At 49.8% G+C, this 12,430-nt stretch overlaps 1 protein-coding gene across 2 annotated transcripts in view; it reads right to left on the reverse strand.

The window, feature by feature from the left end:
- Positions 1,407–12,430, reverse strand: part of BEND3 (BEN domain containing 3) — a 39,919-nt gene continuing 28,895 nt past the window's right edge. For both annotated transcript variants that reach the window (XM_021090618.1, XM_021090612.1), the window contains one exon: positions 1,407–7,272. In XM_021090618.1, coding sequence (XP_020946277.1) covers positions 5,026–7,272 — 2,247 coding nt within the window. In that variant the 3' untranslated portion in view covers positions 1,407–5,025. The remainder of the gene's footprint in view (positions 7,273–12,430) is intronic.

Here is a 12,430-nt window from a genome sequence, read left to right on the forward strand (position 1 = left end):
GTCCACAATTGCCACACGTACTTCACCCAGGGCAATGGTAGAACCAGCACCCCCATATCTAAGATAAAACAAGCTGAGGCTTAGAGAATGTGGGACATAGGACACCACTGACTTGTGATTGGTTTGGGATCTGAATCTCCGAGTACTGTGCAATAGAAAGAGACAAACCTGGGTTCAGATGCTGGCACTGCAATTGCCAGTTGTGCAAACTTGGGTGGTAAACCTTCTCTCAGCTTCCTTAGCACAAAACACAGATAACAGAAGTGCCCAAGACACCGAGGCTTGAGAACTAAATAAGATAGCACACACACACTCTTCGGGGCCTTAGCTTTCTTAGCAAGCTTAATTCGGGAACTTACCTCACAGGGCTTCTGAGACAGTGACGCAGGTGCAGCTCCCAGCAGCACATGTGCTATCTATTCAATAGGCCCAACTCTGCCATCACAGCGAGCAGGTGATTCAATGTTTATTCCTTTCCCACCACTGACCAGCAGATTTCAGAGTCCTCTGGAAGTTTCCTTAAAGAGTCCTTTGCATGTCAGCATTCCAATAATCAGAATAATTTGGTGTGGCATTCTTACTTCTGTGAACTGGCTTTTACAAGTAAGCCCACATATACTGAAATTCTCTGGATTTTTTTTCTTTCTTTCTTTATTTTTTTGTTTTTTAAAGAAAACAAAGATACTTACAACCAGAAGGGATCTAAGTAATTTCACCTTCCCTCGTCTTGCTTAAACTCACTCACAGAATAAGCGTTTGGGGCTCTAGCCCCTGACCGGCTCTGGCCTGCACGAGGCTTAAAAGCACAGGTGTCAGGACTCACAGCTGAGCACTCGCTCACCGCAGGAAGAGGGTTCTGATCACAAGCCACAACTCACTTTATACCGCTTGACCCCGGGTCCAAAATACGTTCCTCTGATAGCTTGAGACATTATTTTCCCTGTGAAATATGCTTTAATGATTTATAATTCACCAAAGAGGTGAAGGAATAAAACATCCTTTTTGCATCCTTTGGTGATGAGTAAATAATAGGTTAGCTTTGAGAAACTAAATCCCATTTAATCCAAAATGGAGGGAAAAAAAAAGAGTGAACTGAAGTTCTGCTGGCCTGGCAGCAGGGCAGGTCTGGCCCTCCACCAGGAAGGGAAGGTGAGCTGTGCCTCGACAGCATGGCCAGGAAGCGGTTTGTGTAGAAACGGGCTAGGGTTTATTCGGTGACGTCTCAGTCATTCAGCCATGACAAACTGCACCCTGACACCCGGAGTGTGGACGCTGGAGAGGCCAAGGTCCCAAGTACCTGTGGCCGCCCCTGGGTTGGGGGAGGGGGCCGCATGCAAAGACAATAGACCCAGACATTCTGAAACCTCTGCCCTAAGAAAATAAGACGTTTCCAGACCGGGTTTTTTCTATTTTTATAACATTTTATATAACTCATAAAACAGTGCTTGTATAAAAATTCACACAAAGTTGCTAGAGAGCATACAATTTCCAAAATTGTCCTGGGTTTTTGTTACATTCAGTTTTCTAAGGACGCGCTCAAATCAATGGTAAAATGCAGACATAATGCGATATTTCATTATCTTTGGTAAAACTATTCTCATTATTTTGTCTCCTCACAGTATGAACTCTGATATCCACTTTGTGCAGGGTCTGCTATCACTAGGATGTCAGAACAACATTAAGGCTGGATCTACTCGAGGCAACATCTCCAAACGGCAGTAAGAGCCCCATGGGCTCCCCGCCCCCACATCGTATCATCTATCTACACAGCGAGGCAGGGTAAGAGCTCAGTGACCTCCAGTAAGGGCTCTCGAGACCCTCCTCCATCAGGCAAGAAGCAAACATTTGTGGGGAAAGATGGAAACTGAGGCCATCTCCGCAAGCACCTGAGTGGCCACGCTGAGGTGTGGTCAGACCAGTGACTCAGCATTAAAACAGTTAATCCATTCACCCCTAAGTAGATCCCATTGGCGGGTTGATGACAGCTGCTGACGCGGTGCCCCTCCCTCCAAACCTAAGCAGAAAGGAAGGTTCGGGGCCAGCGCTGAAGGGGGAGGGGCACACTAACACCCACGACACTGGACACAACTTTACTCCCTGTCAAACGTGTGTGGTCATGTAGACACAGCCAAAGTGAACTGAAGCAGGATTAGAACACTTAGTACATTCATGACTATCTTCATACATTCTTTTAAATCTTACTAACAGAGGGACACTACCACCTATTGTGACTTGCTATTTTTTACTTAACATCAGAATGTGTCTGTGCTACTTCTTTAGTCCTCTGGATATGAGCGGGGAAGGATCCCAATAAACAAACAAGTAAAAATCAAAGACTTTAGATGAAGGAGAAGAGTAATTAGGAGAAGGGGTTTTGCCAACAGATTTTATGGAACACAAATTTTGGGAAAAAAATAGCATTTTAATACTTCTATTGCTTTGTGTAAAAACAAAAACAAAAACAAAAACAAAAACACTGCTCCTGGAGCCCACCTGTATGGCTCGAGCACCGAGGACACCACACAGACAGACCCCGGACCAGAAGGCGGTTCCTGATGAGTCAGTCGAGAGAGAAAAGAAACAGCTCACAGAGAGCATCCACCTCTCTTCACTGAAAGGGACTCTAGGATTTGGGCGGAGGGAGAAAGCCCTACAAGGGAAAGGTATTCAGGAAAACACCAAAATGCAGTTTCCAAAAAGTGAACACGCTCTAGGTTATAAACACATTCCGTTCCTAGAACCTGCTGATGTCTCACTGTGGGTAGATAGGATGCTCTTTGAAAAAAAAACTATTAAATGATTGTGCTTCTGAAGTTGCAGGGTCACATTCCACCCTCTAGAAAGCAGGGCGGTTTTCACATGGCTTGGAATCCTCTTGGATACATCCTAGAGACCAGAAGAAATTCCACGGGCACCCTCCCACCCACAGGGCCGGGGAGCGAGAGCGCCAACGCCATCTTTGGGTCGGCCCTGCGCGCATGCGCGAGCGGCCATGCAGGTGTGTGCTGGAGCGACTAAGGCATAGAGAAAGGCCCGGGTGAGGGGAAGCGAGTCTCCGGCTGCTCCAGTTCTCCTCCTTTCCAGGCACAAAGAGGTTGAACTTGTTCTTCATGTCGGTCCCCTTCATCTCACTTCAGTTTTCTACTAAGAAATGTGTGTGTGCATGTGTGGGTGGGTAGGAGAGGGTCACGATGAAGTCCCTGTGCATTTCTGAACTGCAATAATTTAGGTCCGAAGTTTCAAAAGATATAATCTGTAAATACCATGACAAAGCAAATTTACTAAAGTTAGATCAGCAACTTTACATTGCTCAAAATCCTGTCATGTTAAAAAACAAAAAATGCCCATTGGGTGCAGGCAAAATTCCATCATACAGCCACTGGAACTGAAGCCCTCATCTGTATAAAGAAAATTCACAGATTGTTTCCATTATTTCTGCATTTTAAGGTAGCAAAATATTAGGCCATCAAGGTTATTAAATCTGTAATATTTCACAAGGGTTTTAGATCTACCCTGTCTGAATCAATTCATTTTCTAGCTTTCTGGTGGGATGTGTATTCAGTTTGGGTAGACTGTTTCCTTTCCCTCTTAGGCACAATATCAGGGAGGTAAAAAGTATTGTTTTCCTATTAAGGACTTTCTTTACCTGTTGGGGAGTTTCCTGGTTGGAATCCCAGAGAACATGCCGCTGGCCTGGATCAGTGTGACCTTCCCAGAGGGGAGAGAAGAGGTGTCTTACCCCGAGGCCAAAGGACTGGCCAGATGTAGGACAGCAGGGTCTTCTACGGGATGCAAGGGGAAAGCTCTGAGTGGACCCTGGGAAGGGACACGGGCGCCCCATTTGAGATGGCCTGTGTCCTGCCAATAGCAGGTATCCCCAAGAGGGCCCAAGGCCTGGGCCTGCCCTGAGGAACGAGGATGTGTACTGACTGGAGGAGCTGACACTGACGTGTGGTGCGTCACCATCCAGCTCCCAGAACCCGGGTTTTGTACAATTACACACATGGAAAGTAAACAGTTCTTGGTGAGCCCCAAGGGACCCATCCTTAAATCAAACAAGAAGCCAAATATCCACACACACTCTCTTCCAAGGAAATGTGTCTGCCCCTCCAACCAGCAACCTCGTTTAGAGAGGAAAGGGGGCAGTAGAAGGACACAGTTCAAATGAAGACATTGTGAACGTGTTACCACGTCTATCTACATTCATATCATCATCATCATCATCCAGTGTTCTCGGCTACAGAGTGAGCACAACATTCTACCGGCGCAGCAATGTGGGACAGGCCAGGCCACCCCCTGAGCCCCTTCCTCGGCACTACAGTAGGAGGGAGAGCAGGACTGACCATGGACAAAAGGACATCAAGCTATTTCATCCCCTCTACTGCCATCTGAGAGGCATCTTGACTCTTCCAAAATCTGATGAAAAAGACAAGGTCAGTAACATCCATTTCTATGCAACCTGAAGCTATTATTAGCCATCATGCATGAACATGGCACTTCTAAAAATTTCATTATCTGAAACCATCTTAAAAAAAAAATCCCAGCAACTTAAGTCATCTTACAGTACTTCATTTCAAATATTTAAAAGATTTTTTTTCTAAGCAAAATGGCTTCCATAGAGCCCACTGATTTTCTTAAAAACGGTTTCCTTTTTAATTAAAAAAAATTGATAAAAATGGAAGATGTAAAATGTGGGAAGCAGAACAAGAGTGTTGCTCAATTTGCATTTCAAATTGTGAGGGGTTTGGGGCGACACTGCCAAGGAGTGGGAACCCTGACTCTCTGCTCTCAAGGCTCAGCTCTCCCCCCACCCCTCCCAAGACTCCGGCTGGGCCACCAGGAGCACAGGACAAATGTCATAAGTACAAGAGACCAAATGAAAGGCTTCTGTCTTGTAGCTGGCTGAGCGATTACGTGTGCAAATGCAGTAGGCCACTCCCCTCCGACATAAGGTGCGCGCGGCTGTGGACAAGGCTGTGGACCCTCGTGTGCTCCCGCAGAAGGCTCAGTGCCCCGAGGTGTCCATCACTTTTCCACCTTCTTGGCTTTCTTCAGGATGTCGCATTTCTTCCTGTTGGGCCGGCGGCACCGCTCGTCGATGCTCGGGATACATTCGTAGTGCCACACCTCCTCCATCTTCTCCACCGGGTACACGGCCTCCACGTAGTGGCGGATAAGCCTCAGGCGCGTGGGGTCCAGCTGCTTCTTGTTGCAGGCCCCGGAGTGGTTGTACTGCAGCCGCAGGTTCTCGGCGGTGAAGAGTTCGGGGAAGAGCCTGACGAGCAGCCGGGCGGCGAAGTTGCCCACGGAAAGGCTCTGCTGCACGATCTCGCGCACCTCCTTGTCTGACAGCAGGTACGGCGAAGGCACCGGGAAGTCGGGCGAGGGCACCACCAGCTCGTCCAGGGGGATCTTGCAGAAGTCCTTGCTGCTCCTTTCAGGGGGCAGTGGGGGCCCCTCAAATTCCTCCCGGAACCGCTCAGGGTTGATTGCATAGCTGGCCAGGTCCCTGCACTCGGGCCCTGGCACATGGACCTTGCGCTGCTGCTGGTAGGAGCGCCTCTGTTCCGTGTCCCGGCGCCGGCAGCGCTCGTCCAGTTTGCCCACGAACTCCAGCGTCCAGACGCGGTCGTTCTTGGCCCGCGGGTAGAGCAGCTGCACGTAGTGGCGGATGAGCTTGATGCGAGACGGGTCCAGCTGCTTCTTGCCCAGGGAGCCGCTGCAGTTATACTGCTTCCGCAAGTTCTCGTGGGTGAAGAGCTCGGGGAACAGGTGCACCAGCAGGCGTGAGGCGAAGTTGCCAATGGACAGGCTGCTCTCGTAGATGCTGCGTAGCTGCTCTTTGCTGAGCAGGCAGTCGGCGCCCGGCACCTCGAAGTCGGGCTGAGGGATCTCCAGCTTGTCGAAATCGATGGGCACCAGCCAGATCTTCTTGGACCGCCGGCCAGGCCGCTCGCCCTCGAAACTGTCTTCCACCTTGACCACGGAGATGTCATCGGGCAGGCTGGAGGAGTCGTAGCAGTCATCCCGCGCGGCCTCGCCCTCGCTGCCCGCATCTAGCCCCAAGCCCTCGAGCTCATCATTGATGCGCTGGGCGCACTGCTGCAGCCAGGCCTCCTCCTCCTGCATGTCGGGGAAGTAGATCTCTGTGTAGTTGCGGATGATCTGCAGCCTCTGCGGGTCCAGCTCCTGCCTGCCGCCGTCCCCGTAGCAACTGTACTGCTCGCCCAGCTTCCGGTGGTCGAAGAGCTCGGGGAAGAGCCGGTGGAGAAGGAAGACGGCGAACTCCCCCGGCGAAGAGGCTTCATCCAGGAACTCAGTGAGGTCCTGTGTGTCCACCACATGGTCCGAGGCGATGGTGCTGCTCCGGTCCAGGGACAGGGCTTCCTCCTGGTCTTTGTTGTCCAGGAAATGGCCCGAGTCCACCTGGTCAGCCTCAAAGAAGCCGGCGACCTGGCCGCTGGGCTGGCTGTCCTCCATTTCCCGCTGGGCCCAGAAGCGGCTGAAGAAGTCGTTCAGCTGGGGCAGGCACTCCGCCTGCCACACGGCCGTGTCCTTCACCGACGGGTAGTAGACCTCCACGTAGTTGCGGATGAGCTGCAGGTGCAGCGACTCCAGCTTCCGTTTGGCCGCAAAGCCGCAGGCGCTGCAGCCCCGGGAGAAGTCCACGTCGCTGAAGAGCTCGGGGAAGAGCTGCACCAGCAGGCGGCAGGCCAGGTCGCCGCCTGACAGGCTCTGGTCCACGATCTGCTTGAGCTCGGCCGCCGTGAGCTGGTACTCAGGGGGCGGCTGGAATTTGGCCACCATCTCCGTGGGGCTCACCTGCTTCTTGATGCGGCTCACCTCCAGGGACAGCAGGTCCACCTTGCTGTGCAGCTGCGACATGTTGGAGGAGAGCGTGTTGAGCATGTAGAACATCTTCTGGATGAGAAAGTAGATGTTGGGGTCGCCGTCGGTGGCCGCCGCGCCACCGCCACAGTCTCGCTTCTGTGGCTCATTCAGGAGCCGCAGTGGTGAGGGGCTGTTGCTGGGATTCGCCTTCTCAAAGAGCTCGTACGTGTTGAGCACGTCCCCAGGGGGAGGGTTCTTCTTCTCCATGATCTTGTGCGAGATGCCGTACAGAGGCTTCTTGTAGGAGGGCGTGGTCACGTCATTGCCCGGCTCCTCCTCTCCCGGCCACACCGAGCCCGAGTTCCTGCCCCTGCCCGCCTGCTCCCCGTTGCCCTGGCAGGGCGAGCTGTTCTCCCGGTTCCGCATGCCTGCTAGGAGCGCCTGGAAAACAAAAACTGTGTTAGGTGAGTGTTCTGATTTACGACACTAGACACTGGTCTGTGTCCTGCACAGACGGGCCAAGGTCAATCTCAGGAACTTGTGAGAAAGTGCTTCCTGGGCCTGGGGAATCACTCTGCTGGTTCAGGAACACACAACTGATACCAACCTGCATCCCAGCACCAAACCTGCTCTAATTCCTGAGAGGCTCAGGCTGGACCCCAAAGGCTTCCAATTCCTGTGGAACATCAGTGCTGGACTTCCTGCCCACAGGGCCTGGCAGAAGACCAGGAACAGATGCTGGCAAAGCTGGGCAAGAGTCCTGAGAGGTCCAGGAGAGAGACCTCAGGAACAGGAGGAGCTCCTGTGGCAGTTTGGCCATGGGCAGGCCACCTCATGACCCTGACTGCTTTCAGACAGGGAGGATCCCCGCCTAGGGCACCTCCAGAAGGCAGCAGTCTGTTGTCCAGTTTGCAGCCTCTAGGGGAGCACGTGTCTCCACTCTGGACAGCTTCTGAGATGCACAGTGCTGAGCTTGGAAGAAATGGGGTTATGAGAGTGGCAGTCTGCTGCCACTCTACCACTGCCTGAAGTCATGTCTGAACTCAGGCTAGAAAAGGCCCAGAACTCCCCAAAGTTCAGGCGACTGTGGATTCCATAAAATGACAAGGCCTCCTGGTTTCTAAGTCTTGGTCTCCTAGTGGTCCAGTAGCCCATCTCAATCAAAGGAGAGTATTAAACCCCACATACTAAAGTACTCATTGCACGTAAAGTATTCTCGCTTCCCTGATGCATCTAGAAAGGTATTTTATAGGTTCTATCCAGTGTTGCTCAACAGAGGACGGTGAGAGGATTAAGCCCTACCAAAAATGATTTCAGGGATTATCTCAACTCACTCAAGGCTGGCACACTGCAGGTCCACCCCTAATGGACTCCCAAGGCATTAGTCTCCCCTAATCAGACTCCAAGATACTCTTTAAAGACTTCAAAGCTTGAGTCCAAACTCCCTACCAGAAGGCACCTGACCAGACCATTTAGGATCATGGAGTTCTCACTGCTTTCATTAGTGATTTTCCCCACTGCCAGGCCTGGACAGTTTTAGAGGCTTATTTACATCTATATGGACAAGTGATTCTCAACACAAATTGAAAGGCAATTCAGTGGAGCAAGGATAATCTTTTCAACAAATGATGCTGAAAAAACTGGATACATATAGGCAAAGAAAAAAAAAAGGTAAAAAATGAAAGGTTTTTATCCTACATATAACATACAAAAACTAACTATAAGTGGAAGGTTGATGTAAAAATAAATGCTGTCTTAAAACTCTAACACTTCTAGAAGAAAACCTAAGAGCAATCCTTTATGACCTTGTTTTAGGCCAGTATTTCTCAGCTATTCCACCACAAATATGATCCATGAGAGAACAAGCTGATCAATTGGACTTCATCAAAATTGAAAACTTCTTTAGAAGAATGAAAAACAAGCTCAGGCTGGAAGAAAATAGTACCAAATCATTTATCTGATAAAGCACTTGAACCCAGACATAAAGGACACTCAAACTCAGTAACGACATACAACCCATCTAATGGTTTCAACAGCCTCTTCAAAGAGGCTGTATAGGAGTTCCCTTCGTGACTCAGCTATAATGAACCTGACTAGTATCCATGAGGATGCATGTTTGATCCCTGGCCTCACTCAGTGGGTTAAGGATCCAGCATTGCCGTGAGCTGTGGTGTAGATGTGGCTTGGATCTGGTGTTTATGTGGCTGTGGCATACACCGGCCACCCCTATCCTGGGAACTTCCATGTGCTGCAGGTGTGATCCTAAAATACAAAAAAAAAAAAAAAAAAAAAAAAAAAAGAACAATGCTATATAAATGGCAAATAAGCACATAAAAAGATAATTATTACAATGCACATTAAAACCACACTGAGGAGTTCCCATCGTGGCGCATTGGTTAACGAATCCGACTAGGAACCATGAGGTTGCGGGTTCGGTCCCTGCCCTTGCTCAGTGGGTTAACGATCCGGCGTTGCCGTGAGCTGTGGTGTAGGTTGCAGACGCGGCGGCTCGGATCCCGAGTTGCTGTGGCTCTGGCGTAGGCCAGTGGCTACAGCTCCGATTAGACCCCTAGCCTGGGAACCTCCATATGCCGCGGGAGCGGCCGAAAGAAATAGCAAAAAGCCAAAAAGCCAAAAAGCCAAAAAAAAAAAAAAAAAACACACTGAGATACCACACACCCTCTACTAGAATGGGTGTAATCCAAAAGACAGACATGGAGTTCCCGTCATAGCTCAGCGGTTAGCGAACCTGACTAGCATCCATGAGGACACAGGTTCGATCCATGGGCCTACTAAGTGGGTTAAGGATCTGGTGTTGCCATGAGCTGTGTCTGTGACACAGCTCGGATCCCATGTTGCTGTGGCTGTGGCATAGGCTGGGGGCTATAGCTCCGATTGGACCCCACGCCTGGGAACCTCCATATGTCGGGGCTGCAGCCCTAAAAAGACCAAAAAAAAAAAGACAAACAATACAGTGTTGGAGAGGATGTGAAGGAACTGGAACTCTCATACACTGCTGGGGTGGATATAAAATGGTATGACCACTTTGGACAACAGTTGATTATTTTTTAAAAGAAATTAACTATATAGGAGACCATGTGATCCAGGCCTTCTGTCCCTAGGTATTTATTTACCAAGGAAAAGGGAAAGCACATGATCACACAAAGATTTGTATGCAGATGTTCATGGCAGCTCTGTTTGTAAATAGCCGCAAACTAGAAACAACCCAGACTTTTATCACCAAGTCTAGAGACAGACTCTGCTGTACTCATACAACAGAACAATACTCAGCAACTGAGCTGATAAACGTGGTGCTTGTGATGAATCTCAAAATAATTACACTGACTGAAAGAAGCCAGACTAACAAAAGAGGCCTGTAAGATTCCATTCACATAAAATTCTAGAAAAGCAAATTCATCTTTAGAGACAGAAAGCAGGGGAGTGGTTACCTGGGGGTGGTGGGAGGAGGCAAAGGACACAAGGAAACTTTCCTGATACCAGGTGACAGGTATGTTTCTCATCTTTTTCTTTTTTTGTCTTTTTAGGGCCTCACCCACGGCCTATGGAGATTCCCCAGCTAGGGGTCGAATTGGAGCTGCAGCTGCTGGCCTACACCGCAGCCACAGCAATGCAGGATCCGAGCTGCATCTGCGACCTACACCACAGCTCACGGCAATGCTGGATCCTTAACCCACTGAGCAAGGCCAAGGATCAAACCCGCCCATCCTCATGGATACTAGTCTGGTTCATTAACCACTGAGCTACAACGGGAACTCCGTAGGTTTCCCATCTTGATTGTGGCCTGGTTTCACTGGTATACACATGTTGACACCTGTCAAATGGGACACTTTAAATATGTGTCATTCATTGTATCTCAGTCATAACTCTGTTTTTGACAAATGCTGAATTTGACCCCCAAATGTACTGCAATATATTTTTGAGGGTCTAATTAAGCAGAAGAGCTAATTGGTGAGCACTGGTGGGCGTCAGGGGAGCAGGCAGTGTTGAAGCACAAAGCACGTGCTTCTGCAGACAGGCATGTGCCTCAGGCAACTAGAAAATGGACAAGAACAAAGTGCATCCTCAGGGCGCTTCCCCACCTGGAGGGAAAATACGGCTAGAGTGGCCTGGCCGAGCCCAATGCGCCTGCAAGTCTAATATCCACAGGGATCACCTGAGGGCTAGTTAGAATACAGATTCTGATTCCTGACTCTGCATTTCTAACTAGCTGTTGGGCCTCTCTGGGTGGCCCAGGCCCGGAAGACAGTATCTGCCCTCAGTTTATCTCATCCATGCAAATCAGTGTCTTCTATAAGCATTTCGATAACTAATACCAGCACAATACAAGGACAAGAGATGCTCTTTTCTTTCCTTTTCTTTTTTTTTTTTTTTGTCTTTTTGCCTCTTCTAGGGCCGCACTTGTGGCATATGGAGGTTCCCAGGCTAGGGGTCTAATCGGAGCTGTAGCCACTGGCCTATGCCACAACCACAGCAATGCAGGATCTGAGCCGCGTCTGCAACCTACACCACAACTCACGGCAATGCCGGATCCTTGACCCACTGAGCAAGGCCAGGGATCGAACCCGCAACCTCATGGTTCCTAGTCGGATTCGTTAGCCACTGAGCCACGACGGGAACTCCTGAGATGCTCTTTTCTTACAGCCAAAAAAAATATAAGGAACAGAGACAATCTCAGGGGGCTGGAGTTACAAGGCAGGTGAGTAATATGTAGGCCTGGGGCGGGGAAGAGACCATGAGGCCACATAAATATATCAAACTTTGACCCTTCTGAACCTCCCACATGTTATCGTTTATTTAAACTGATGAATTACTTCCTGGACTCTCTTTTAGATAACAGAATTGTCAGACTCATGTCAAACAAAGTTATTTTTTCTCTTGCATCTCTGTGGACAACGACCCATGCAAAAGAAGAGCTACCTCACTCTCTCAGGAGCCTGAAGGCAAAGGAATCCTTTTAAGTGTCTTAGTTATCCCACAGAGGTAGCCAGTACTGTCTTCAGGGTTTGTCTCTATAAGCTGATGCAGGGATCAGAGGTCCCTGGCCCTTCTCCCCTCTCCTCCTGCTACTAAACTTCTCAAGAGCAGAGCAGAGGACCAGGGGCATGCCGGGCTGGGCGGAGCCTGCCACCTGCCCCCTCTCCCTCATGGGGTCTCCTCACTCCTCACCAAGCTGTCCTCATCCTCATCACTTTGCATGATGGTTGCATGATGGGACCAGGTACTGCCCAAGTGCATCCCCAGTGTTTTGCAAAGTGCCTGGGACACAGAAGAGCTCAATGAATGTTCGTTAAGCAGGGCGAGGTGTCTATCAGTCTTACATATATGCGTAAGAAAAAGAAGCTGGAGTTCCCTGGTGGCTAAGGGTCTGGCCCTGGCCCATGAACCTCTGCATGGTGCAGGAGGGAGGGAGGAAGAAAGGAAGGGGCTGCTGTTCAGAGAGGCCACTACCTTCAGGAATAACATGACTGCAGGGAGGTATAAAGGCATGGATAGTGCCTCTGTGTGACCTTTCCTGCTTCGGCTTCCTGCGTGTAACTCAGGGATGTGTAATGGTACCCCATCTCAGGGCACCCCGGGT

The sequence above is a fragment of the Sus scrofa genome, chromosome 1 (genome assembly GCF_000003025.6).
Source record: "Sus scrofa isolate TJ Tabasco breed Duroc chromosome 1, Sscrofa11.1, whole genome shotgun sequence".
Taxonomy (NCBI): Eukaryota; Metazoa; Chordata; class Mammalia; order Artiodactyla; family Suidae; genus Sus; species Sus scrofa.